The sequence below is a fragment of the Anopheles cruzii genome, chromosome 3 (assembly GCF_943734635.1).
Source record: "Anopheles cruzii chromosome 3, idAnoCruzAS_RS32_06, whole genome shotgun sequence".
Taxonomy (NCBI): domain Eukaryota; kingdom Metazoa; phylum Arthropoda; class Insecta; order Diptera; family Culicidae; genus Anopheles; species Anopheles cruzii.
The window spans coordinates 8875692-8902283 of NC_069145.1; the positions used below are offsets into that span (position 1 = coordinate 8875692).

The 26592-nt window shown below is 51.0% G+C and overlaps 6 protein-coding genes across 6 annotated transcripts; 1 reads left to right on the plus strand and 5 right to left on the minus strand.

The window, feature by feature from the left end:
• Positions 1-1080: 1080 nt before the first annotated feature.
• On the plus strand, positions 1081-1867 carry LOC128274416 (rRNA 2'-O-methyltransferase fibrillarin-like). The gene is made up of 2 exons (XM_053012612.1): positions 1081-1274; positions 1360-1867. The coding sequence occupies exons 1-2, from the start codon at positions 1194-1196 to the stop codon at positions 1510-1512; spliced, it is 234 nt and encodes a 77-aa protein (XP_052868572.1). The 5' UTR covers positions 1081-1193; the 3' UTR covers positions 1513-1867.
• Positions 1868-2160: 293 nt separating this feature from the next.
• Positions 2161-3282, minus strand: LOC128275694 (diphthine methyltransferase). Its single transcript, XM_053014283.1, has 2 exons — positions 2709-3282; positions 2161-2636 (listed from the first exon to the last, which is right to left on the minus strand). Exons 1-2 carry the CDS (start codon positions 3274-3276, stop codon positions 2161-2163), a joined length of 1044 nt encoding a protein of 347 aa, XP_052870243.1. The 5' UTR covers positions 3277-3282.
• Positions 3283-3569: 287 nt separating this feature from the next.
• LOC128269768 (uncharacterized) lies at positions 3570-10840 on the minus strand. Its single transcript, XM_053007172.1, has 4 exons — positions 10272-10840; positions 8025-9084; positions 7893-7944; positions 3570-5040 (listed from the first exon to the last, which is right to left on the minus strand). Exons 1-4 carry the CDS (start codon positions 10754-10756, stop codon positions 3881-3883), a joined length of 2757 nt encoding a protein of 918 aa, XP_052863132.1. The 5' UTR covers positions 10757-10840; the 3' UTR covers positions 3570-3880.
• LOC128275693 (uncharacterized) lies at positions 5533-7275 on the minus strand. Its single transcript, XM_053014281.1, has one exon. The coding sequence runs from the start codon at positions 7250-7252 to the stop codon at positions 5945-5947; it is 1308 nt and encodes a 435-aa protein (XP_052870241.1). The 5' UTR covers positions 7253-7275; the 3' UTR covers positions 5533-5944.
• A 487-nt stretch (positions 10841-11327) lies between the features above and the next one.
• On the minus strand, positions 11328-19118 carry LOC128273742 (endoribonuclease Dcr-1). Its single transcript, XM_053011776.1, has 9 exons — positions 18490-19118; positions 16857-18414; positions 16205-16504; positions 15903-16142; positions 14401-15832; positions 12969-14335; positions 11745-12908; positions 11569-11675; positions 11328-11502 (listed from the first exon to the last, which is right to left on the minus strand). The coding sequence occupies exons 1-9, from the start codon at positions 19116-19118 to the stop codon at positions 11328-11330; spliced, it is 6972 nt and encodes a 2323-aa protein (XP_052867736.1).
• Positions 19119-19920: 802 nt separating this feature from the next.
• Positions 19921-26026, minus strand: LOC128273340 (alpha-tocopherol transfer protein-like). Its single transcript, XM_053011282.1, has 8 exons — positions 25890-26026; positions 21563-21677; positions 21000-21159; positions 20846-20927; positions 20604-20783; positions 20409-20519; positions 20206-20339; positions 19921-20127 (listed from the first exon to the last, which is right to left on the minus strand). Exons 2-8 carry the CDS (start codon positions 21651-21653, stop codon positions 20028-20030), a joined length of 858 nt encoding a protein of 285 aa, XP_052867242.1. The 5' UTR covers positions 21654-21677; positions 25890-26026; the 3' UTR covers positions 19921-20027.
• Between the last annotated feature and the right edge of the window lie 566 nt (positions 26027-26592).

Here is a 26592-nt window from a genome sequence, read left to right on the forward strand (position 1 = left end):
CCGTAGGTCGCGGCCATCATTGTCTGAGGTATTCTATTTGGCATTCTCAGGGGCGGTTTGCTGTGTTCATTGAGAAGCTAGGAAATTATTCGTTCGTTGGTCAGTTCCACGATTATTATTAGCCTCATGACGCCAACCATCTTGTATTACTATTGTGCTGTTGTTTACCACCAATGTCCATTTTACCAAGAATTTCAACATGTTTGCGTTTCTGATAACAACGCGGCCCACGACTGCAGACTTTTGCGATTGCGACGATTGTCGAAGGGACTTACAAAGTATGACTCGTTGAAAAGTCAAAAGATTTGCGTAATAAAAAAGAGTAACAGTTTTGTGCATCACACACCCGTTAATATGAGATTCGTGAAGGGGAAGGACCGTCTGTGATTGTGCCACCTTGAAGAGCTTCGTTCAGACGATTTTGTCATTGAAAGTGAATGCCTCAAGATCATGGCCATTGTAGGAAACGGATCGACAAATTTGGCACCGGATACTCAGTAGAATATGGGGCCAGTGTGAGTCCAACGTTAATACCTTAGGACAGTGTGCTAGATGTGAAAAGTTTAAAGAATACACATTTTCATTTAAAGTATTAGTTCTATGATTTATACAGAAATTTTTTTAAATAAAACAGAATAGTTAAAACTAAAAACTAAAATATAAACTAAACTTAACAATGAAAGCAAGACAAAACGTACAAAAATATGATTTGCCTGTTCCTCGAGCGAAAACGAAACAAATTTTATCACAACGAAAAAAAAGCCGATTGAAAAGTATATAAATAAATGATGGCGCAGTAACACATAATGATGCTGTAATTTTTGTCTTATTTTTATGATGAGTAGACTTATGTATTCAACAGCTCTTGTAGCTCTTGTAGCTCTCATAGAAAACTTATTTTGGCCATGACTAGTGGAGACATTCCTTACAGTGGACCAAATTACGGCGGCATCCGACACTCTCGGTTGGTTATTTTTAATTGCCTTTATATTGTTTTCTTTTTCAATCGCAAATCTCTCCACATTCAAATGATTCAGAAGCTCAAAGGTAACGGCGATCGTTGCCACGGTACAAACGGAACTTGACTGGGGCAGTTGCGCGAGAACACCCGAAGAGATCGGAACAGCTAAGCATCCTTAACCGGTAGCACCCGAGGTTGTTGAGTCCAGTTAGGATCCATTGATCGATAAAGTATGGGCAAAGGCAAGGGTGGTGGTTCCGGTGGTGGTGGCGGTGGCGGAGGCGGTGGGGCCGGTCAGGGTGGTGGTGTAAGTATCTGGATGAGGGATCCCGAATCGACCGGGATCTTGGCTCTAGTTCGGACATTGTTTCAGAAAAAAGGCCCACCAGGTGGTGGACCAGCCAAAGGTGGCAATGACGCTAAAGGTGGTGCTGGGGGTAAAGCCGGTGGAGATAAAGGAGGAAAGAAGGGTGGCAAAAAGTGATGGCCTGCCGACGTTCAATCCATTCCCTGGCAACTATCCCACACCGACGTTCTTCCGGAAGCGATAGAAGGCGGACCAATTTTTGGCATGTGATTTTTTGGGCGTTAAAAATTGATTCTCACGCTGAAGTGTATTTATCGATGGCTTTTCTGGTGCCGCGTCAAAGCTGGTCCCTGTGAACGATGGCCAGTGCAGCACTCTTTTTGTGATTAAAAATTAAATTCAAAACTAAAAAACAATCCGCGGCTGAAGTATTTCCTAGCGCTCTATCGCTAAAAACTAACCATATGAAAACTATACTATGCGCTGTTCTTTACCATTTGTTTCTTCGTCGACGTGAGTTTTTCATCTAATTCAAATTGTTTATCGACAAACTTGTGTAAGAGAATATCGAATAAAGATTAAAGTTACATTGTATTGCAGTCCAAGAATGTTTTCATTTCGTCATAAGAGCGATAATTTCACAATTTGGCAAATCTGCAGCGTGGCGGATAGTGTCCGAAAATAGCAACACATTTTCGACAAAGTTTGTGCGCCAATGGACGATGAAAAGTACAAGATGGATCCACCGCGGTATTTAGCCCACGAGATAGATCTTTGTTGTGGTCGTTAAATACGAAACAATTTAAATAAAATTCCTCAATTTAACATCAAGAAAGCAACTTCAGAATTGAGAAACATGAGTAACATAAAGCTTTTGACTCTCTGGATGTATTCACCGGTCAAGTTCAACCACTTTCGAGACGCACAGCTTGTGATCGTAGAAGGAACAGGTGGCCACGTACGTATCGCTTGTTGGGCTACGGTTGGGACTCACCACTTGCCAATCGCATCCGTAGCAAATGCTTTCGTGCGCATCGTAAACTCCGGTTTTCGCCAAACCAAGATCGGCCGTCAGTTGTATGGTGCTGAAATTTTCGTACATACAAGCGCACATGATTTGTTCGGGACAGCGAGGATTTGGCCGGAGCCTCCATATTCCACCCACCAGGTCGGCCTGCGTTACATCGGCCTTCATCTGTCGCTCGTCAAAGAGGCGCACCTTACCGTCGTAGTTCCCCGTCAGCAGGGTATGCTCCCGGTGCTCGAATGACAACAGCGAGGTAACGCCAGCGGTGTGGCTTTTGTTTTTACTCACCGGTACACCGGGACAGCGCAAATCGTGTACGCATAGAAGGCTATCATCTCCGCCTCAAAGAAAGATAACAGACCGCAGTGATTATTGACGATCATCGGGAAAACAATAGGTGCTCAGATACGTACCACTGTAGACTACGTTCTCATTATGCCGACTGAACGCTGCTGTCCAAGCTTCGAAACCGTGCGCTTTCCATCGGTTAATAGTTTTCAGTTCGCTATCGTAGCTAAGCAGATTCACGGTGCCATCGGAGTCGCTGACGACCATACGATCACCCTCGCGGCTCCAATCAAGTGACAATGCCAACACGGGGGATTCTTCGTCACGCAAGCTGCACATCACTTGGGATTCTAATCGAGGAGTTTCCATGTCGGCCAACTCGTACACCTGGATCGATCCATCGGAACCGGCCACGGCTAGTCGATCGCATTGGGAACGATGCCACTTCTGGTCTAAAACGGCACTTCGCTCTAGTGTTTGCAGCAGCGTCAAGCATTTGTCCTCATCGTCGGGGAACCGAAACAGGAACACCCGCCCTTTCCGATCGGAGCCGCCAGTTGTTTGGTCACCGGACTCAAGTTGGTAGGTTCCGCAGACGAATAGATCCGCTCCTTCCGGGTGTGGACACCATTCGACCGAGTCGGCCGACTGCTTGGTGTCGTAAACAGCGCACGTTCGAAACTCGAGTTCCATTTTCCACTAATTGTTATCCCGCTAGACGCAATTCCTTATTTGTTTACCCACCGGCAACTTAACGCGCGCGTCTAACGCATGGCAGACGAACGCACCGGGCGCAATTACACTTCAAAGTTCAATACTTACGCACTATCGCTAATGACTGTGGATGGTTTGAAATTGTTTCAGAATGGTACTCAACGCACGTGAATGTTTCATTTCAAAAGGCTATTCTATATTTTCAACTTGCTACACAAAATGAACTATGGAGAAAATGAAAGAAAAGCGACTCAACTCTTCTCTGGCTCATTCCACCAGAAGCGAACTTATCCGTGCGTTTGGAATGAAGGAGATTAATTTATTGCTATTTAGCAGGCAATAGTCTTTTCTGTTCGTTCTTGTTTCATTCAACCACGAAAGAAAGTTACTACACCACGTGCTGTTGTTAAATTAATGTTCATTACCGTTTGAAATTATTCTAGCTTTCTTTTGCGATGCAAAAACTGAATATTCATCCATGCATGTGAAGAGAAGAAAATTATGCCAAACCCTTCCCCCCGAAGACTAGATTAGCGAAACGGCCTTTCATGTCGTGCAGCGTAGTAGTGGCCACACACTGCGACTACTTTGATTTGTAGTCCATTTGCATCGGCTGCTGCATGGCACCGACCGCCGGGGACGAGAAAGAATAGGGCAGAATGTGCAGCTTGTAGAGATCGGGCTGCATGATCGGGGGACCGTTCTGGGCGCCGCCGGTGGTCAGAAACTCGGGTGGCTTTGGGTCGGTGCCAAGGAAGGGAACGTGTGAAGTGGCGTACAGTTGCTCTGGAAGGTGTAGCGCGTTGGTTGGTTTGCAGGTCGCTATCAGCTTGATGTCCTTCAGATCTACCGTGGACGGGATGGACGTCACAAGCGACGTGCTCGGATGGTGTGCAAGGGGTTGGTGAAGATCGAGCCCACTGTAGACAGGGTTTCCGGCAACCGCAAATCCATTCGTATCTCCGTTCGACGATACACTTAGGCTGGTGCTCGCACTAACGCTGCTCGATGCCGAGCCAGACAGTCCCGGCCCGCCTGTGTCCACGGTACCACCGACGCTTCGTTTGTGGCGTGCGTATTCGGCCTTTTTCCGCTTCCGGTCGATCCATTGCTCGGGTGTCTCGTTCTGCAGCCGTTCCTTGGCTTTGGCTGCATTCTTCGCCAACCGCATCGCTCGCTGTTCGGGTAGCTCATTCGCCCGCGCAACCCGCATCCGCTCGGCCAGCTTCGCCAGGCGGACGCCTCGCTGCTCCGGAGTTTCCATTGCACGCCGCAAGCGTTCCCGGGCGGCACTCCGCGCCCGGCGGATTGTGCGCTCCATCTCAGTCTCATTTTGTCTCCGGCGACGGTTACGCTCGGCGTTCTTTGACAAACGCATGCGATAGTCTTCGCTCAACTTGCTGTCCGCGCACCGCTGCATGCGCCGTCGGTACTCTTCCTCCGTCTCGGCCGCCCGCTTGCGGCGCATCCTTTCCGCGTTCTGTGCCATCCGCTTCCGGTACTCGTCCTCCGATTCGGCCGCCCGCTTCTGGCGCATCCGCTCGGCGTTCCGAGCTAACCGTTTCGCTCGTGCCTCCGGACTTTCGTGCAAAAACCGTCGTTGACTTTTGCTTAGCGCTAGCTGTTCGTCTAGCACTCCGCCGTCACTGGGACCCGTTGATGGGCTCTGGACGACAGTTTGTTGTTGTAGGGGTGCTCCGGAGACTGCGGCCACTGCGGCTGCTGCGGCGGCTGCTGCTGCTGCTGTTGCGTATGGGACCACAATCTCTTGCTTGATATCATTGTAGTACGGGTTTTGGATTTGGAAGAATCCATTCATGGTTTGCACGCTCCGTCTCAGGTACCGCGTCCTCCGTCGTTTCACATGCTTTTGACAAAGCACACCCGTCAAAAGTGGCGCGCTGCGTGCACGAAACTACCCCGCGGCCACCGACAACATATGCAATTATCAAAACAACTTTATTACGCGAAAGAAAAAGAGCACAATTTTATCGAGTAATCGCAGCACGCAGTGGTTTGCATTTCACGACGAACAATAATCGACAATGCCATTTGGTTTGCGTTTACAGCCGCGCGTTGAGTGGCTCAGTATCGCCGAAGTCGTCCGGAGGCCACAACCACAGTGCCGCGCATAACCTTAGGATCGATGCTCTCTATCGGGGCTATCTTATGGGCAAAGTATTTTGGGCCAATGGTCAATTAGTGAAAAGAAACGCTCCAAACCACACGCCCACCTTTGGAATGCACCGGAGTGTGTACAAGTTTATTTATCTCGCAGTTTGCACGTAATCTACCGCTTTACGGTTTCAAATAATGGCTAGCAAATTAATCGTCCTAGCGCGCACTAAATAAATGAAAAGATCGATTATTACACACGTTATTTGTATGGGCGATGGGGCATAAAATTAAAAAACTAACTCGTAAGCGGGCTGAACAACTGAAGCCGCGTGGGTAGCACTCTAAAAATGGGTTCCTTTCGACACACAAGGTTAATGCAACGGAACATAGGCTGCAACAGAGTCGTTGAAACTGTGCCTAATGCATTTGACGAGAAATTACGAAACCGTCGTAGCTTGTTCCGCTTTTTGGCCCGACGGTGGCCCCAATTGTGCCCTGCACCTGGCAGAGCACCCGGTGGGACCCCGGTCTATTTGCTCTTATATGTATGTTGTTGCTGGTCGCTGGTTGCATGTTGCACATCGGAGGCCATTGTTACGTTGGTAAATGGATGGGGCAGAATGTGGAACTTGTACAAACTGTTCGGACAGCTGGGGTCCGCTTGCATGAGCAAGTGCTGCCCGTTCTTGATATCGGCGCCGGTGAAAATGTGATGGATCTGCCCCGTTGCCGTGGAGTACACTGCGTCCGAGTGTAGCTCGGTTCCGTGAGCCTGTTTTGCCGGCGAAACCGTCAGCTTGTGATTGTCCTTCAGGTTCATCACATACGAGGTGGCGCTCGGCATAGGCAAGTTCGTCGAATGGCTCACCCCCGGATGCAGGAGGGTTTCCGGTAACGTGGTCGGGGTTTGTCCAACATTGAAGTTCGTTGGATCAAGCGAAGTAGTTGGTTGCTGCTGCGACAGATGGCCATTATGTTGGCCGGGGTGTAAGTGGGAATCGGTGCCATGGCTTCCCTGGGCCATGTCCCCGGCCGCGGCCCGTTTCTGGCGTGCATATTCGGCTTTCTTGCGCTTCCGAGCGATCCACTGTTCGGGCGATTCGTTCAGAAACCTTTGCCGCGCCCGGGCCGCATTCTTCGCCAGGCGCACCGCTCGCTGTTCGGGGCTTTCGTTGGCCCGAGCAACGCGCATCCGTTCGGCCAGCTTTGCCAATCGCACCGCTCGCTGTTCGGGTGTTTCGATCGTGTGCCACAGCCGCTCGCGTGTAATCCTCATCCGCTCGGCCAGCTTCCCCAGGCGGACGGCTCGCTGTTCCGGTGTTTCCATTGCACGCCGCAAGCGTTCCCGGGCAGCACTCCGTGCCCGGCGGATGCTTCGCTCCATCTCGGACTCGTTCTGTCTTCTCCGTCGATTGCGCTCGGCGTTCTCCGCCAGCCGCCGTTGGTAGTCCTCGGTCATCTTGAACGCTGCGTAGCGCTCCATCCGCTGGCGATAGTCTTCTTCCGATTCTGCCGCCCGTTTCCGCCGCATACGTGCGGCGTTTTCGGTCATGCGCTTCCGGCTTTGCTCTTCCGTTTCGGCCGCCCGCTTCTGGCGCATTCGCTCCGCGTTTTTGGCCAGGCGCCTTGCCCGCGACTCGTCCGTTTCCTTGAGGAATCGTCGCTGATTTTTGGTGAGTGCTTCTGCCGATAGTGGATCTATCTGGGCAGCGCCAGCGACAGCGACGGTACCGGACTGCTGCTGTTGCTGCGCGGGTGCACCTGCGTATGCTCCGGTGCCCACTTCTTGCTTGAACTCATTGTAGTACGTCGCGTTGAGTTGGAAAAATCCATTCATATTTCGCCGTGGTACTCCTCCAACATATCGGCCCAGCAATTGAAGGAGGAGCGGAAGCGGAAGCAAGGTTTTCTGGTTCCGTTTGTTTAGCACTTGCTCAACAATAAACCAGCAACCACCCTTTTCGGGGGCTGGTAATTTTCACTTCCTTTGCAGATTGCACGATACCACAGGGGGAAATTGATCAATTTCCAAACAACTACAAATCTCGTCTCCGTGCGTTTACATCCAGCGATCGGGCGGCTTACTTTGTTTGCCGTGGAAACTGTCAATCGCTCACAGTGACCCGCGGAAAAGTTAACCACTTGTAGATGCTGCTGGACGGAAAATCACCGGTGGCCTACTCTTGGCGGCATATTTCATGGCACAAAAAACGAAACACCGGTGAACGTGGTAAATCTCTATCAATTATTCACTGTTTTTTTATCGATCGATCGGATCAAACCAAACGAATCTAAAAACAAAATTTCACCCTAATATTCTACGTTGAAAATACAATTTTTAAGTTCTGCTTAAGCTTACTTATGCGGTACATTGTTTACGGTGCTAAAAGGGACTGTTGTAGTCCATGTTGCTGTTGCACTGCTCATATTCCGTTGCTGACCTCAGCTCCCGCCAGCTATTTGTTCTTGTACTCCACCGGAGGGACGTGATGATGATGTGACGGCGTCGATGTTGCGACGATGGCCCCGCTCACCGGAATCGAGTACGGCGGTAGAGTATGAAACTTGTACACGCTGCTGGTCAGGTCAGGCGGCAGATGGCCGTTCACGAATTCGGGTGGCTTCAGCTCGGTCGACAGGAACGGTAGCTGTGGTGTGCTGTAGATGTGCTCCGGCACATCCGCTTCCGGCTTCGGTGACGCTATCAATTTAATGTCTTTCACGTCCGGCGGGTTGTCGGTGGCCGTAAGCGACGGATGATGATGATGATGGTGGTGTTGGTGATGATGGTGGTCCAGGTGCGGTAAGTAACCGTGGGCCAGCTGCGACGCAGTCACCTGTCCGAATGAAGTCGGGTCGTTAGATAGCACGCTGTGCATGGCCGCATCGTTGCTGCTGCTACTGCCGGCCGAGCTGTTCTGCAGGCTGTGGCCACTGCGCTTGCGACGTGCGTACTCTGCCTTCTTGCGCTTCCGCTCGATCCACTGTTCGGGCGATTCCTTCAACAAACGCTCCTTCGCCTTGGTAGCATTCTTCGACAAGCGTACCGCCCGCTGCTCGGCTGTCTCGTTGGCTCGCGCAGACCGCATTCGTTCCGCAAGCTTGGCCAGCCGCACGGCGCGCTGCTCCGGTGTTTCCATTGCTCGCCGCAGACGTTCCCGGGCGGCACTCCGTGCGTGGCGCATGGTTCGCTCCAGTTCAGTCTCATTCAGTCGCTTCCGTCGATTGCTTTCCGCGTTCTTTGACAACCGCAGCCGGTATTCTTCTTCCGTTTCGGTCGCACGCTTCTGTCGCATACGCTCGGCATTGCGTGCCAAACGGCGGGCACGAGCCTCTTCACTCTCGTTCACGTATGCTCGGCGTTTCTTCTTAGAGCTCCCGCCCTTGCTATCGTCCGTCTCCGGCAGCAGGCTTACTGGTGGCCCGGGTATATCGCCAAGGTCCGTGCGCAATGGCATCGTGTACGCAAGGATGCCTTGCTTAATGTCCGTATAGCAGCCATTCGGCGGGGGATACTGCGGTACGTTCATTGTGACCACTTTGCGACCGACTGTAACGATGGCGCTGGTGCGCGCGGTGTTGCAGATCTTGTGGGAACTAACAGTAACCGTCGAGGATACACCGGTGCAGGTCCTAATCCGAATCGATTTGCCGACGGTCGATCCTTTGCTAGCGGTGCACCGATGACCAGTTGATACGCATCTCAATTGCGTACTTCCTTACGATTTTCTTCCTCTACTGCTGCGGCTTTATGCGTACAGCATTACGCAGCGAACACGGCAAAAAAGGCAAAAGAAATCCCTTTTTATCAAGCCAATCAATCAAGACTCATATGGGAGCGCGGTACTTTCGCGACGCTACTTACAGTCTATATTGCACATCGGTTTCTTCACCCGGGAACTACGCAAAACACACTATTGCACAGCACCGCCACGGAAGGGAGCTTGGATTCGGTTTGGGGTTTCCGGTGGTTTGCTCGCACCATAAAACTGGTCGCTATGAGGGCTCGTGTCGGGACGAAAACATCAGGATTGATCCGATTGCCATGATTTTTTGGATAGTCGCGGGAGCAAACGTCAACCGAGTCTGGCGATGATACAACGGGAGGCTGTGTGCGTGTACGACACAGGCGCAAAACAATGCCCATTGCATGCGTGTTTACACGTTTACACTGGCGGGCTGCAAACTTGTACACTTCCGCAACTACAGTGCCCCCCAGAATTAAGCCTTCTTTCCGACATGCAAACGACAAGTCGTTAATTTCTCTATTGGCAATAGGATGCCATTGTTGGCGACACCAACGCACAGTCATGTTCTGCCTAAAATATGACTTTTATTAATCGTCTTAAACGTCTGATATACAAATTACATTACGATCGAGGGTTTGTATATAATATAGATAAAGGCTACACAATTATATCGTCTTTTAACACGCTATATGCTTGTAGAAAAAACAAACACGAGAACTCGAAACTAAAGGAGCGTATCCGCTGTATACATCTATCGTATCGTAAGTGTATGCTGTGTGTGGCTGGGTGTAACTTGTCTGGTTTTATGTTGGGCTTCCGACGAGCCGGAGAATTCTATGAACTGGCGGTAAATACACAGTCTCTCTATCTTAATCACTAAAGGCGCCGCGCTCAAGATGTCTGCTCAAGTGACTACGTTAACTGATTTTATATGCTGGGCTTCGCGCGTTGTGCCCTCCAATTGGGTCTATGAAACATTTTGTACTATGTGTTTACAAACGCTCTTTCTGTTGTTGCTGTGGGTGCTGCCGCCGTCGCTACGCGGTTGAAGAAATGGGAGATGTTGGTCTGTTATGAAGAGGTTCCGGGCGCCGCGCTGGCCGCTACTGTCTGGCGGAACGTTCCGTTTCCACCAAGCACTCCCGGACCAGAATGCGTGCGTGAACAATGAGACGCTTCAGGCGCTCGGCCGAGTTGCGGCTGCCCGAGTAGGTCGGACGCAGATCGCGCCCCATCTCCTCGATTACCATCAGCAGCTGAGCGTACTTCGAAAGGCCCGAGTTGTTCGGAAAGTGATTGAACGTGGTAACCGGTGCCACCAGATTGGCGGCATTCGATCCGACCGTCAGGGCCAGCGCACCCGCGCTAACATCGTGCAATGGTGTTGCAACGGTTTGGTGGTTCAGATTACGATGGTTTGATGATTGCGCCGTAATGCTAATGCTTGCGAGGCTGTTGCAGTTGCTGCTGTTACCGCTGCCGCCGCTGCTTCCGTGGCCAATGTTGTTGTGGGCATTCTTTATCATCGGTATCGGGGTAACAGTCACGTCCGTAAGCTTGGATTCCACCGCCTGAATGTCCACGTAGTCCATCCCTTGCCGAACAGTTGGTCGTGTTTTCGAACTAAATTTACCTAAACGGATGAAAAACAAAACAAGACCACAGCAGGCGCACCGAGTTCAGCAAACCCGTAAACTAAACAATATCCTTCTTGCGTGTGACAGCTCGCTCTGTGGAAAAGTTGCACTTTTCCTAGTCAACACCAATACCATCTCACGGTGGTGGTGCAAGAAAACATTACAAGAAAAAAAACGGTCGAAAATCTTGGCAAGTTCGGTTGAAAGACGGAAACGACGGTTTGCGGCGTTTGATTTGCGTGCTTTGCACTGCTTTGGCAAGTCAGCTAAATACACCAAGTTACACCAAATAAAACACCACCAAATACACCAAATAAAATTACTTATTCAAACATTTTCTGTATTCAGTATTAAGCGAATCCTAAGTAGAAACATTGATTTATTGGCCTCGATTCTTGCGGCCTCGGTTTTTTGCGTTCGATCGCCAAAATTATAGTTACTGTTAACTCAATATTGATCTAGATGACCAAGACTAGAGTGCCACAGCATGCCGGTGCGCTTTTCCATTCGTATGACCCGCCGATTTCTACCGCCGTTTGTGGTGACTGCTGTACCCAAGCTTCTTGAGCTGCCGCAGGGCACACTTCGCTGCCGTACACTTGGCGATACGATAGTTTCTCCCGATTCCACGGAATGTTCCTTTGCCAAATACTTCCACGGTTACCCGTACGCGTCTCCCGTCGGCTAATTTTTCTGGTTTGCTGAAAATGTAGGTCCAAAAAATGGTTAAAACGAAATAAAATAACATCGCATGGCGCCGTACGTACCCAAATTTGGCCGTTTCTGGTTCCATTTCCAACAGTTCTCGAATCGGTGACTTTGGAACGGAACTGCTGAACTTTTCAATCTCCGGTCCCATCATTTTGCGGTACACCTGGTAGCGAAAATGAAGAGAATGAAAATTGCTGTCGGCCTTTTTCGATGGTCCGTCCTTTCATTCTACCTTCCACACAGTATCAAGGGACATTCCCGAATCAAGGAAGATTGCACCGGCAATCGATTCAAACACGTCCCCCAGAGCTTTCGGCACTTCGACGTCTTCGGCTTCACCGACTCCGTGCCCCATCAGCGTCTGGCCATCGGCTGTTTCCCCTTCACCGAACGGAACTCCGATAGCTCCGTCACCAAGATCGTCGTCCTCGTCCGGTAGATAGTAGTCCTCCTCTGTGATACGGTGACCGTTTTCCTGTTGGATGCGTACGAATCGATCGATGACCTCCTGCAAGCCGGGCGACAGATGCAGGAAGTACTTATGAAACCCATGGCGTACGGCGAGCGAGGCAAAGATCGTGTTGTTGACCAGTGCCGACCGGAGATCGGTTAGAGCACCGGGTGAGTGCTGTCGCCGATCCTCATAGAGATGGCGAGTGATCAGATAATCAAGGATGGCATCGCCGAGGAACTCGAGCCGTTGGTAACAGTCGGTCAGACGATTCGGGCTGTACGAAGCGTGCGTCATTGCCTGCAGCAAATACGAACGATCGTGGAACTGGTAGCCAAGCGAGCGTTCGAATGCCTGAAAACCTACGAGTAACCGGGCTAGTTCACGGGATGTCGCACTGGCGCCAGCCAAAATGCCACCGAATGTTATGTTCGCCCGAACCATCGGTGAGGGTGGAGCGATCCAGTGGCCGTACTCTCTAATATCGACCGTTGATACGGCATCCAATCTCGAGCATTGCTTTCCTTCCGGTTTGCCGTTTAGAATCGGTAGCACGCGGATGCCAAGCCATGCCATGAAGAGGAGCGCCCCTCGTGGGCCGCACTCGATGAGGTAGGCACCGATCAGGGCTTCCACACAATCCGCTACCGATTTGTCGGGGATGCTGTGCTGCGTGACGAGATTGTACGGAATGAAGCAGGAATAAAACTCTGACCCATCCTCGAGCTCATCTTCGTCCAGCGAATCATCATCATCATCATCATCTTGTTCTTCTTCGTCATCATCGTCATCGTCATCATCACCATCATCGTCCTTCTGTTCCTGGTCAACTAGCTCTTCGTTGCGCTTCGCCCGAGCCCGTTCCTTGACTAGTTGACAGATTTCGGCACACGAGAGCCGCTTGATGTCGGGCAGATCGGCCAGATTCCAGTGGCAGGCGGGGATCTACAAATGAGAACGATCTGCTGGTCAGTCTGTACGAACTATTCCAATATCACTTGTTACCTTCGCGTCGATTAGTGTTTGTTCGAGTTCCTTCGGCACATAGTAGCACGGCGGGAGCCAGTTGTCGTGTGGCTCAAACTTGGCCGCTATCATGCAATCGCCCAACCGTTTTCGTCGTCCCAAGCGGTACAGGTTCAGATTCGAGACCTGCTTCGAGCGCAGATGGCTCAGCTTGCCCTCGTGCACGTTATCATACCGACAGTACAGGTAAGTCGTGATGGCGTACTTCAAAAACGAATCCCCAATCGTTTCCAATCGCTCCAGATTGATGCCATCATTTGCGTTCGACATGGTCAGGGCCTGTAGAATGATAGCCGGACTCGGACCCGGATGATGCTGCAGATCGGGTTGATCGTCGAAGCTAAACTCGCCATCATCACCTTCTATCTCGTTCGACGTGTGACCGTTAGTAAGGCCGTTCCGCATTGACCCCGTGGTCCAAGATCTTTCGCCTTCCTGTGTCACTTTATAATTGCACGCGGTCTCACCGGCCAGTATCGCCGGGAAAGGATCACGGATGGTAAGCGTAATAGTCTTCGGTTCCGACCCTCGACAGGGTTGTTGCGGATCATCGTCCAGAAAGTGGTCGAAATGGGAGCCCCCTCGAAGCATCGTATAGTGTTCGGGAAAAAATCGTTCATTCAACCGGTACAGGTCTTCCAACCGTAACCACCTCTCACCGGAACTACCATTGCGAAAGAGCAGCTCAAACAGTTCGACTTCTTCGATGTACGGCACAAACTCCACGAACGCTTTTCCTCCCAAATCGTCCATCAGGGCGCCTATTGTGGCCATTTCGCCCGCATCGAAACGATTCCGCCAGTGCCGCACAGTGAGCGGTTCATTCCACCGTACCAACGTCCCGTGCAAGCGGATTGCATCTTTTGTGTGATTTTTCTGCTCCTCAAATCGCTTCTCCGCCTCAAGCCGATCGCAGGCGTTTGTCATCAACTCGTCCGTGGAACAACTGAATCCATCGGCAGCATTTTTCGATAGCTGATAGAGCCGTTCGTTTTGGCGCGATCGCTGAATTATGCTCTGCTGGGTACGCTGCCGTTGCAGATCACGCTCGGAGTCGATCGCTTCGGCGACGGTTTCTGATTTAAACTCGATCTTCAACCGACCGGGAAGATTAACCGCGCCGTCCGGATTGGGGCCAGCTTTGGCACCACTTGGCTCGTTGCTCCCCGGTGCATCCTGTAACCCACCGGGAGATGGATCATCGTCCGTAGCTCCCGTCCCGTCCGTTCCGTCGTACAGATAGTCATCATCTTCATCATCATCGTCTGAAGAGTAATAATTCCCACTGCTGTCAGTACCACAGTCCGATTCGTAGCGCAAGAAAGACGAAGACCCGTTGCCAGTTCCTTAGACAGCCATAGAGAAACGATATGTTACTTTTGCAATATTTAACGCATATAAGACATCCTACCTCCAACGCCTGATTCGTTTCCGTCGTCAGTTTCCACCCCGACCGCCATCTCGTTGGACCAGGTTCCGATTTCCATCAACGATTCGTCTTCAGTTAGTGCGGTGCTCGCTTTTTCATCTTGAGACCCCTCGGGTGGATTGTCATCGCCGCAGTCACCTTCTTTACCTTTGTGGTTAGCTTCTTCGTTTGGCCCCTCTTTTTCTGGTGGCGTTGGTTCCACTTCCGTGGTGCTTATCGCTTCTTCCAAAACTGGTTCATTTGCCGGTTCAGTTGCTGCTGCTGCTGCTATGGCTTGTGCCACTTTTTGTTCCTTCGTTTTGCGCAAAACATCGGCCAAATTCCAGCCGAAGCTCAGCATCGGCCACTCGAACGGCGCTTTAGCACCGTGCTCGACCTTGTCAAGATCTTCGCGCCCTAAACGTAAATCACGCGCCACCTGCCGCCGTATCTCGTCTGCCAACAGGAGGGCGTTGATGCGATAGAGCACACACGGCAGGCAAACGGCCGCACGCCATAGCGAGGCCGGAAACGGATGTATGGTGCACAGTTCCGGCACAAGGATTTGCTTCTGTTCGAGATTTTCCCGCTTGGCGCGCTTCGTCTCCTCGGAGCTGGTCGGCAGTGCGACGCCCTTGCGGTTGACGTAACGCGGGGTCAAAAAGTTTAACCGGGCACTGGTATGATCGACATCGAGCAGCGGCTGGCGCACGTTCTGTATCTGGATATCGTACTTTCGGTGGTAGTACTCCTCGAACGTGGCATAGTTCGAGCCGGGAAATGCACTCTTCGGCGACAGATGCTGACAGATTTCGGCCACGTAAAAGTATTGTGGTTGGTCCCGGTTCCGGTACCAGGGCATTACTACGGCATCGCGGAACTTGCTCACATCGAACGCGTAGCCTTTGCGCGCCTCGTCCGGTATGAACGTGGGCCCACTGCAGTCCACGTTGGTTGCAATCTTCTCCACAAACTCCCAGTCGACCTGCACATCCCCGTCGCGACCTGCGCCGTTTGGCGGTGGTCCGTGCGACGATTGGCACTTGATTGTTGGCACAATGAAGAAGCAGTTGTCGGTGGCGTTCGCATCGTACAGCATTAGGCTTTTCTGCAGCCGCAAAACCTTGGTGAACGTGTACCGAACGAAACAGTTAACCATCTCGAGCTGCCGCTCGGTCATTCGGACACGCTGCGGGCAGAGATCAAGCGAGACCTTCACCTCACCCGAACGGGTAAAGATTGGAAAGGAGCTAATCTTCGGGATAAGCTTCGTGGTCAGTATGCCGAAGCCCTGCGGCGATTCTTCCGGTGCGTAAATCTTTCGTCCCCGTGTGTTTTGCTCTTCCGGTATGGGGCAGATCAGCTCCATGCGCATATGGTACAGGTAAGCCATTTGGCCCACTTCCGGTCTACAATCGTTAAACACTGATGCGATCTGCGGAACGGGCAGGGTGAAAATCCAGTAAAATTTGAAACAGCTATCCTGCCGGTCCGACATCACTTACCTTTTTGTAATAGTATTGACGACGTTTCGTGGTACCCGGGCGAGGATCGTTGTTTTCGGTCAGAATCTTTGCGTCTAGCTCGTCCAGCTCGAAGTTCTCCCAGTCCGCCTCGAATGCGCGAAATGCCTCCTTGCCGAACGGTTGAAACGAGTGGTCCAGCTCACCGGCAGCATGCAGCATACGGCAGGTTATGTACGCCGCCATTCGACGGGCCAGCATTTCGGTTGGCATCGGTAGACCCTGCAGTGGATAAGGACGATTAAAGAGATCCACTGTGGTTGGGTGACCTGGCCAGAAACTACCAAGATGTCTTCCTTCCACGGTGAATTGATCGGCAACCGGATTGTGTAGTGGTACAGAATGCGCCCGTTTCGGACGGTTGTTGCGCATCGCCAGATGGGCGTTAGCTTTGTGAACGTGTCACTGGGCAGTTTCGCACAGTACTTGTTGAGCGTCTGGATGGCATTTTGTAACCCGAGCGAGGCGTTACTAGAATTAGTTGCCAGCCCCGGTCGATAGATTTCCAGGCAGTGATTGAAGCAATCTGCATGCTTCAGCTCTCCTTCGGCGGGCTCTCCATTACGGCACTTGGAAAGCAGAAGCTGCAAGAGGAATCAACAACGAAGCACCACCACGATTACAATTAGGTTAGGATTGCCGTTTCACAAACTACTAATCCATGCAATGAAGGATTCAAGGGCTGTTGGCACAAAATGATATAGAACAATAGCGAACTACGGATGATACTACGAACTACGGATGATACAGCAACGTAAGCAACATAAAGTTAACAATATGAAGCAATGGAGATACAAACTACACTTTTTTACCGACTAGTATCATTTATATAAAATCTACTTTGGGTTTAAATAATTCAGTTGACAAATTATGCATTCCAATAAGACGCAAAAAAACAAATCCGAACCGAAAACGAAACAATAGAGCTCGCCAAACCTTTTCCACTTCTCTGTAAATCGCCACACGCTCAATCATCGCATTGGTGGATCGCTCGATTATCTCGCGATCGTGCTGGTCGATGGTCGACTCGGACGACACGTCCAAGCTCTGCTCGTGCTCCAGCTCATCATCCAGGGGTGCATCTTCCAACGAGTTGGTCTTCGGTTCGTGCGCGGTGCTATCTTGACCGCCCTCGGCCGATGGCGTAACAAACAGAATGTGGTACGCTCCGGGAGCTTTCGCACGGCCCTTGCACTGGGCGTACGATCGATAGTTCGACGGGCTGTTCCACCGGACCACCAGGTTACACTTTGGCAGCTCGATGCCTTCCTCCAACACCGACGTGCCAATCAGTAAGTTGCAGTCGTGCATCCGGAACCGCTTCAGTACCTCCTCCTGCTTGCGGTGCTCGTGGGCCGCGTGCTGGGCGTCAGTCAGCGGATCTACCACCTTGTCGACCGTGTACTGTGCGCTGAGAAACGCGTACTCGGGTTGGGATCGTGCCACTTCGTATAGCAGCACGTACAGGATGCGTGCGATCGAACGATCGTTGCAGAAGATCAACCCACACAGTGCTTCCGTCGTTGCTCCATCGTGTGATTTGTGCTGCGAGCTGTGATACCCAGCGAGCCACGGAGGGCCACCGCCACCACCACCCGGCAGTAATCTTCGTCTCCGAAAGTTCCCCGTTCGACCCTCAGGGGCAGCGTGACGGGGTGAATGATGCGTCACGCCACCGTTCACAGGTTCGTTCGACGAAGCATCGGCAAGAAGTTTGTACCGCTGCAGCAAGCGATCGCTGGAATGGCGCACCGTGTGTAGCTGTTCCGTCATCCGATCGATCCGTTCGCCAACATCACCGATTTGCGTTCCAAATGCGTAATACTCTTTGCCCAGCTCGTTGCATTCCGCCGTACGGCAGAAGCAGTATGGGATCTTCTGCGGCTGTTGTTGCTGCTGCTGCAGCATCGGATGTCCCATGGTGCGATCTTTGGCACGTGTTTGTTGCTCACCGAACCACGCCAGCACTTCGAGCAATCGGCGCACCTTCGGTGTCGAGTAGTGTCGGATGCGATCCATCTCGTGCGTGTGGCGGATGAAAACGGCCGCAGCAATGGATCGAACCTGCACCAGAACGGTGGATACCATGCACAGCAACAGGAAGTGCCGTTCGTACGGGGTTCGAATCTTCTCCTTCTCGATCGTGGCCAGCAACTCGAGCGCTCCCCGATCCGCACCCCAGGGACCGAACTCGTCGAGCAGCTCGAGATACTGGTGCAAGTAGCGCAGGGGGGCCATTTTCGGATCGGGAATGGAGCGCAGTTCGCGCCGAAACACACCTTCCTCGTCGTCATTTTCACCACCTTCCGTAGCCTCGCCCGTGGCCGAATCTTCGCCATCGTTCACATCCATATCGTACATGGCGAGCGGATCGTACCGATGGTCTTGCAGGAAATCGATTTGGCGTTGCACCAACGTACGCAGGCGGCACGTTAGGACCGATGGCTTTGCCGGTGTACATTCCAGAATCAGTTCGGTGGGCTTTGTGCTAAATCTAAAAATACAGAAAAACCTAGCCTTCCTTACTGAGTCCTTCTTTTAGCGATCGTCCTTTGTGTCGTGTCCATACCGCAGAACACTGGTGATATCGCTGGCCGTTTCGATGCGCGCATGCAAACAGCGCTCGAGACACTGCAACTCCCAGCACAACCGTTCTGGGGCACAGCTGGCCCCGTGCAGTGGACCGGCAAGCCCAATGATTTTCGTCCGCCGCCGATTGCACCGTTCAATGCGACGGCAAATGTCCAACAGTTCCCGGTGTCCGTACATTTTGTGACAATCGTCCACGATCAGCAAACTGATCTGTTCCACGTGCACCGTGCCCTGGTTAAGGTGCTCCAGCAGTGCACGGTCACTGGAGAAAAACAGCACATCGTCGGTGTCACGATCGACCAGATCCGTCGGATTCTCGTCGATCGTGATCACCGAAAGGTCCGTCAAGTTGGCCACCATCGAGGCGAGCAGGGCGCGATCCGGTCGTTCGGTCAAGTAAATGGTTTTGCGCGGTGCTCCCGGTTGCGCTCGGTCCGAGCGCAACGATTGGATCAACTTGACGGCAAGGAACTCCTTGGCCGAATTGTGCGCCAGACAAACGATCAAATTTTCTTCGCGCGCCATCGACAGCAGCTCGGCTTGATAGTCGCGCGGCGTTAGCGCCGTCGTGTGGATGTTCCACTCCGTCCAGTGAAACACCGTCATCGTGGCGGCGAGTTAGTTGAGGTTAGTTATAACAAAACGAGCACTGGATCACCAACCGCTACGATGCCGACGACCGCACCTTCGTACCGCACCTTCGTACCGCACCTTCGTTCCGCACCTTCTCGATCCACTAGCGGGTGTTAGATCACACTCAAAAGTCTCCGAAGTCCATCAATTTGTGGCACCGTTTTGGCGGTGAACTAGTTGTCATACACAGAAGGTAAACAAACGGAAGCTATAAAATCAGTGGATCGGTAATGCGCGGTCTTTTGGGTTTCCGTAGAAGTGGTGGCGTGTGGTGGTGATTCTTGCCGGTCGTCTTTGTAGTGGTGAGCACCGCGTGGTTATGACACACGGTTTGTTTACAAAAGCATTATAGCAACGCAGTGTTTTATGACAGTCTGCTACATTGTTCGATATTTTCAGAGCCTAGCAGAATTTTTTTTAAGCATAATTTTTGTTAAGTTTTGCATAGTAAAGGTAAAACACAACACATTAATTTTTGTTTTGACTTTGGAAAAAAAATGTTAAAATAATGACACATCCGTGTACCACAAGCTATGCAACGCAACATGAACAAAGCAAATTGTGAATCCCGTATCGACAAACTTCTTTGAAAGTTCAGAAACTATTTAAGTCACCCCTGTTTGTCGATGGAGTGGTTCTCGCTTCCTTTTTTTTAAACAGGTCGCTGCCAACTGGTTTGAGTAAACAAAAATCTTGGCCCACGTGGTATACAAAAAAGCTTACATTTATTGTTTTACAGGGCCCTTTATGCTCTTCCCGAATAGATGTCATATACTGCAGTGCTTAGTGTGTTTAATATACAGCTTTGTGGAAGATAAAAGTGAGTATACACAATCTTCCCTTTCTCGCTCTAGCTTAACACTTAATCACAATCATTCGAGTTTAATCAATTTCCAGCTTCCGCAGTGTTCCACACAGGTCATTACCGCCACTCCGGCGCGACTCATCGATTTTCCATCTGGTCCCATCGGTAACGTAATCTCTGTCGGTTGGCAGTAATGACAGAAAAGACACCGCATTAGGCATTCGTATATTAAACTTAAGATTTGCAGGGTCTTACCGCTGCAGCTTGATGCGATTGAACCAATCTTCCTTGTGCTTCACGATCGACTGCTGGCCACCGTACTCGTCGGGGAGAGCGGCCTTCGGAAAGTGCGCATAAATTGTGTCCGAGTTGGGCAGGTGGAAGTGAAGCTACGGGAAGCGGCGAAACGATAGAAAACCCGCCCCACAAGTCGACAACCGGCGGCAAGCACCACTTACCATTTCGGCGACACGTTTCTTCATGAACGGCTTCACGAGGCACATCACACGATCCAGAAACGGTGTGCAATTGATCACGTGAATCGCCTTCAAGCGCACCGGGTGAGCTTCCTGGACGTTGGCGAGGCGAAGTAATAAATTAATGCTGTCCATCATCTAGCCCCAGCTGTACGGGGGTCAACGATCTCCGCTTACCTGGGTGTATCGCATGTACACGCGCAATGTTGACAGGACGACCTTAGTCAGGTGGCGCAAAGTGAAGCCGTTCATATCAAAAATCGGCACGTCGCCTCCATCATTCATCGGCACGTCGGGCTGGATCATACGTAGATCGGCGATGATGAAGAACGTCTTGATGACGTCATTAAAATCAAACTGTTGCATAAAAAGTACACGGATTAGAGTGGATTCACCGGTTCTGGGTCGCTACACTGCACCTTATCCGGATCACAGTCCACCAGGCGGTAGAAGATGTACTTGTCATCGCATCCTTCTACCGGCGGCAAAGGCACCATATCGCTGAAAAGGGGTAAATGTTCACGATAACATTACCACCATGAAGAAAAAGGGTAGATAAAACCAACTCATTACATTGCCTTCAGGATGGAAGTCACATTGCTGCTGAGCGGATCACGATCTTCGAAGATGTGCGAATTGTTCTGCCGGATGGTGTAGCCGAGGGTGAAAATTTTCTTCGCGTACTCCAGATCGCCACCGGTCGAATGGACATACCGTTGGAGTAGCATCGGATCTGTGCCAGAAAAAAACAGTATAGATTAGAAAATTACAATATATAAATTCCATTTTATTAGTAAAGTGTTAGTGCGTTAGAGCTGTCCACGTTACGCTTTTGTATGGATGTAGTGTCTAGTAGAGCTTTAAGAGAGGTTTGTGTTTCAGGTTAGTACAAGATCGGACGGACCTCGTTGATACGGTCATGGTTATGATAAAATGCGTCACAATCTGCTGAACTATAGTTCTAACCGATGGATCTTATGTATTGCCTTGAGCAGACGCATAATTCTGACGTCGTCGGAATGTTTAAACGGTTTTGGCTCAGCATCATCTCTAAAGTCAAAAGGCGGCGAACACACCTGTTTCCACTTTTGATCGCATAAATTAACGTATTTTTGTCTAACCATATGCATACTTACGAATATTTTGTGGCAGATGAGGCTGTGTCGATAGCCAGTCCTTCAACCGTGCGGCTCCTTCCTCCAAACTACTGTCCTGACCGACACCCATATTGCTGCGCCGCTGTTAAGTGGTCTACAACCAAACAAACGAACACGATCAAACACACATTAGTTTACCGAAAACCAAACCAGAGGTCAATAAAAATCATTTAAAGTAAAATATTCCTTCTAGCGTGCTAACGCGCTAAACGTTGCGCCCCGTTTTGAAAGTAACTTTCAAATCACAAAGAGGTTTCTTATCGGGTCTCTCTCTCTCCGGGGTTAGACTTTTAAATTGGGAACGCCAACGACAATGTTTCGCCAGTGCAGCGAAGTGGCGCAACAAACACTAAAACTGGCTCAATGCCACCGCCACGCCACGCGTGTTCCGTTCGAGAAATGTTTCGGCCATTGTGAAACCCGCCCGTGATGTGTTGCTGCTGGTTAGCACCGTGGCCGAGGGACAAAAAAACTCTATTTGTTCCCCCCCAAAAAAACCGGTGGTTTCTGTTGCAATAACCGCCAAAATCACTTCCTTCCACGCCGTTCCGTTTCGCGACAACACCGGCCGCTTTTTATCCGCTTTCCTCGTACGTGCGTTTTCTCCTGTGGCCGCTGCCGATCGGCGCACCACTATTAATGTCCCATAATTATGTACCGCCAGCGAGGCCGGCAGGACCTTGACCGTGGCACGCGGCAGCATGGGCGCAACTCACGCGCCATGCTGAGGCTCGCCGGTTGCGCAATACGCATTCAGACCGTTCGATCGTTCCGCCGATGCTGACGCCGATCGTGTGGGCCGGTCGTGTTGATAATAAAAAGCCTGCTGGGCTTGCGAGATCTCCATTGTTTTTTTTTTTGCGAAGACGGTTCGGGGCAGATGACTAGACCACAAATTGGACTTGGGCCTTCTTTTGTGTGTGTTTTCGGGCCCTGACCGCTTTGCCTGGCCGGTTGTCGAGTCGGACTATCAATTCCAAAGCCACCGGTTCCTTGCCACGGGCGAGATAAATCACTGTCTTTAACAAGGTTAATGTTGATTGTTTTTTTGGCAAAACGTGTTTTTGTCGCGCTCCTTGCGGCGCGGGATGGTCACAGGATGGCGCCGTAATTTTTGGGCCAGTAAATCTGTTATTTTTGCCGATTACGGTTCGGTGTGTCGTAAAGCGCTCCAAAACATCTCCGAAGCCCGCTGGAAGCGGACGAACCGGACGATCCGGGTGAACAACCGGATGTGCGTAAGGGATGTGTGCGTGTTTTTAAAACATCCCGTCAGTTGGCAAAATCTGACGTAGTTCTTCGACGACAATCTTCTAATCGACGAGTGTTAATTCTTTCGTTTAATGGCGTTAATTTCCACTCAGCACCTTGCTGTCGTCACCAAGTTCAGGCAATGGCCGGCATCGCATGGCTACTTATTATGCTCGGCCGGTTTTTGGTGACCTTCAAAGTCAAATAAAGTTCAGTCTTCGGATGATGTGCATTATAAATCGGCCACCACTGCCATCGCTTTTAGATTCTGTCTCACAGTGTTGACTTTGACGATAGAGTAGCAGAATGTAATTTAACCCTCGGAGTAGAGCAGTGCGATTGTTTGTCCGATACCTTCAACCCGCCGGTAAGTTATGTCCCGTAAGAGGCGTAAGCAACGGGGCAGGGCGATGCAGTTAATTCCGCCTGAAGGCTGGACGGTTTCTCGGTGGATGAGCCTATTTAAATGGAATTGCCAAACCCAAACCAATTCATGGCCACGGTTGAGATGCTCTGAAAATAACTCCGGTAATGGGTGTCACATAAAATGGGAAAACCTAATTTGACAAAACAAACCCTCCAAGCGCTTAATGGCGATTCTTTTGGCGTGGCGGCCATTAGCGCGAAAGGCAGGGACGGGCGGCCCGCTGTCCAAACAGTGTCCGCGGTGTTGAGTGGCAAAGAACACGACCACTGGGCAAACAGTACGCACTCTTAGGTGCCAATCACTTGCGTCTATTGGCACACGAATCGAAAAGGCGTTCAGCGTGCAGCGGTTGGGATGCGCCATTGGCCACACTCGCGTTCGCGTTTCTTAACGCTTCGGCGTGGGAGCGTTGGGCTGCGAACTGATCGCATCACACTCTCCGTAGATTGGTCATCTAACCACCACGATAGAGCAACCAACTTGGTTTATTGTTACACTAAACATCCCACAACAATAATCTCCGATCCGATCCGAACAGTTTGCAATCTGCGATCCGTTTTCCCGCCGAAAGTGGCAGTGGATTGGAATCGCGGGCGAAATTTCATCACATGCGATCACTCCGTGGACTCGCTCGATCAATCACAGTCCGCGATGGCCACTGCCAATGGGGAGCTTATCTTCGGGGGAGCTTGGGAGACACCGAAGAGAGGCGCACCATTCACTTCGTTAGTGGCTGCGACTAGGCGGGCCGTGTTATTAGCTAATCGGTCCGGTCCGTGTCGCCCGATCACGAAGGGCACCTGTGGCGTCGTGTCGACGATCGAAAAAAGTCAAAAAGCGTTGAAAAATGTGATCAGTGCCACCTCGACCCCGGCTCGTCGGGAAGGTCATTCAAACACTGGGAACACAGGCGCAGCCGAGACGCCCGAGCAGGGAAGAAAAAGAAATAGATAAAAAACGATAAACCGTGTAAGTTATGGCTATGGCACACACATTTTACTAAGGCGTCAGCCCCGCTGGATCACCTGGTGTTTGGGGTCGAAATTAATCATTTTTGCATAACACTCTTCGGCGTAGTCTCGCATCATCCATCCAACATTCCGGCGTCCAATTAAAAATGGCAACTAAAATGTCTATCCTGCGACAACCAGTTCGTGTTATGAGGCAGAGAGATCGAGAGAGAGAGAGAGTAGGGGGAGTGTTATCCCAACCACAGCCCATCGCTCGCAGGTCAACTGTTTTTAACATTGACTAGCCAACATGTGGCCAGGCAGTGGTCGCGGCCTGAGGTAAAATAAAGAAAGCGCGGCGTTCGACGCAACCAAGCCGAAAGGTGTGTTGCCTTGCACTAGGGAGGTTGGTTAGGTTGCCATTTTTCCCCGAGCGATTTTCCCTTTATTTTTAAAAGCTTTTACAGAGCTTCGTTTTGGTTTAACGCATTTTTTACAAAAAACGAGCGTAAGCCAACGGCGCATTTACGAAGAGGATAGAAAGCGATCGAGCCGAGTAGCAGCGAACGCTGGATCGCTAGTACACCATTACTAGTTTTATTACTAGCCGCTAATAAGACGTTACGTAACGTTCCTCACACAGAGCTCAAGCGTGATGGCGAGGATGCGCGAGATTAAAAATAAAAAGCTAATATATTTGAAGTATAAAAAGGCTGAATGATCTCCACTTTAAAGCTTCCCTCAGGCGAGCTTGTGAAACATTCCGTGATCTTTGATTCTTGCTCTGCAGGTTACACAATCGTAAATCCTCCAAACCCGTCGTAAAAAGGCCACCGCACAAAGCGGGATAGAAAAAAGTTATGATCAACCAGTTCGGGCCCTTTTAGGTGCCCGGTGAACGGAGGACAAATTTCCCTTGCTGACACGGCTTTCACTCGTTTTCCGGATTCCGGGCCCCCGTCCTTCGCCGTCTGCCGCCGATGGCGCACTTGGTTATGGCCGCTATCAACAGTCGGCTGCAATAGCGACAAAAAGATAGCGACCATTGAATGTTTTGCTGCCCGCGACTAAAGTTTATACTCCACATCAACGGACTGGGCCGCACTGAGTAGGAGAAATCTAGAGGCACTAGGTTTCGTTTCGTTACGCCTTTTTCTACGCTGCCGGGCGATGTCTTAAGGCGGGCCTGCGGGTTGAATAACCACCGATCCGCCACAGTCTCCCGGTTGCAGTCACGATGCAACAGTTCAACAGGGCATTATGCATCTGACAAACAAAGGACCGCCTACAGCTGCAGCAATCCTCCCGGCAAACTAACGGCCCACAATGCATCTTAATGTCCAGAGAAGACCCCTTTCAGCTGGCGGCTCCGAGGTTGTGTGGAGCGTGTTGAGCCAACACAAAAGAGCATTGGCAGCGCAGATGCAGTGGCTTGCACTTCCGCGGCCCACCAAACTGGTTACGGTTCGGAATGACGCGCAGTACACGGACCCTAGCTGAAGGAACACTTCCTGGTGTTTCACGGGAAACTTAGACCCAACGTCACTTAACGGATTGGAGCGCTGACCAACCGGCCAACACGGCCAAAGTTTATGTTATTTTTCATTGTTTCACCTATCGTAATCTTAAAGTTTGCTGTTGCTACCGTTTGGCCGTTAAACGGGGACACTTTTCCTACCTATTCTTCAAGCAACGCTGACACCGATCACACAGTCCAAAACAAGATTATCACTATAATGTCGTCGATTATGACCACAAACTGCCTACGAAGAAGCAAGTCAGAATACCAGGAACGAACCGAAACGGCAAGACCAATTCCCGAAACCGTCCGACTGCGTGCGCGACTCGACGGGTTGTGAGCCTCGGTCGCAATCTCTACGCTACCTCCGAAGTCACCAGCCTGGCCAGCAGCAAGTCTCTCAGCGATCCGATCTCCACGGGGCTCTCTTTCGCTAGCAGCGGATCGCGTAACTCTCACCACTGCTTGGGCGGCATGTAACGCCCTGGCCCTGTCCACCCCACGATAAGCAAAGGGGGAAAAAGTAGTTCAAAAAACAACAGCCCGGGCGTGGAGCACCACCCCTATAACAACACCCACCGAGGACGGCCAGTTTGGCGGAGCGTAAGGTCGGGTCATTGGGTCCATTATCATATCAACCTGATACTGTGGACTCCGAGCGCGAGCCGCCATGAAAAACACCTGACAACCAGCGCACGTGCTTACGCGGAACACGCCAGACAATGCACACCGAGCGGGCGTTGTTCGCATTTATTATGCAGAATAAGCGTCAAACAAACCCCAAAAACCACGCTCCGTAGAGGCGCCCCACGAACAACCATTGGTCAGCATTGGCGGTTGACAGTCGAGGCCACTTTTCGTT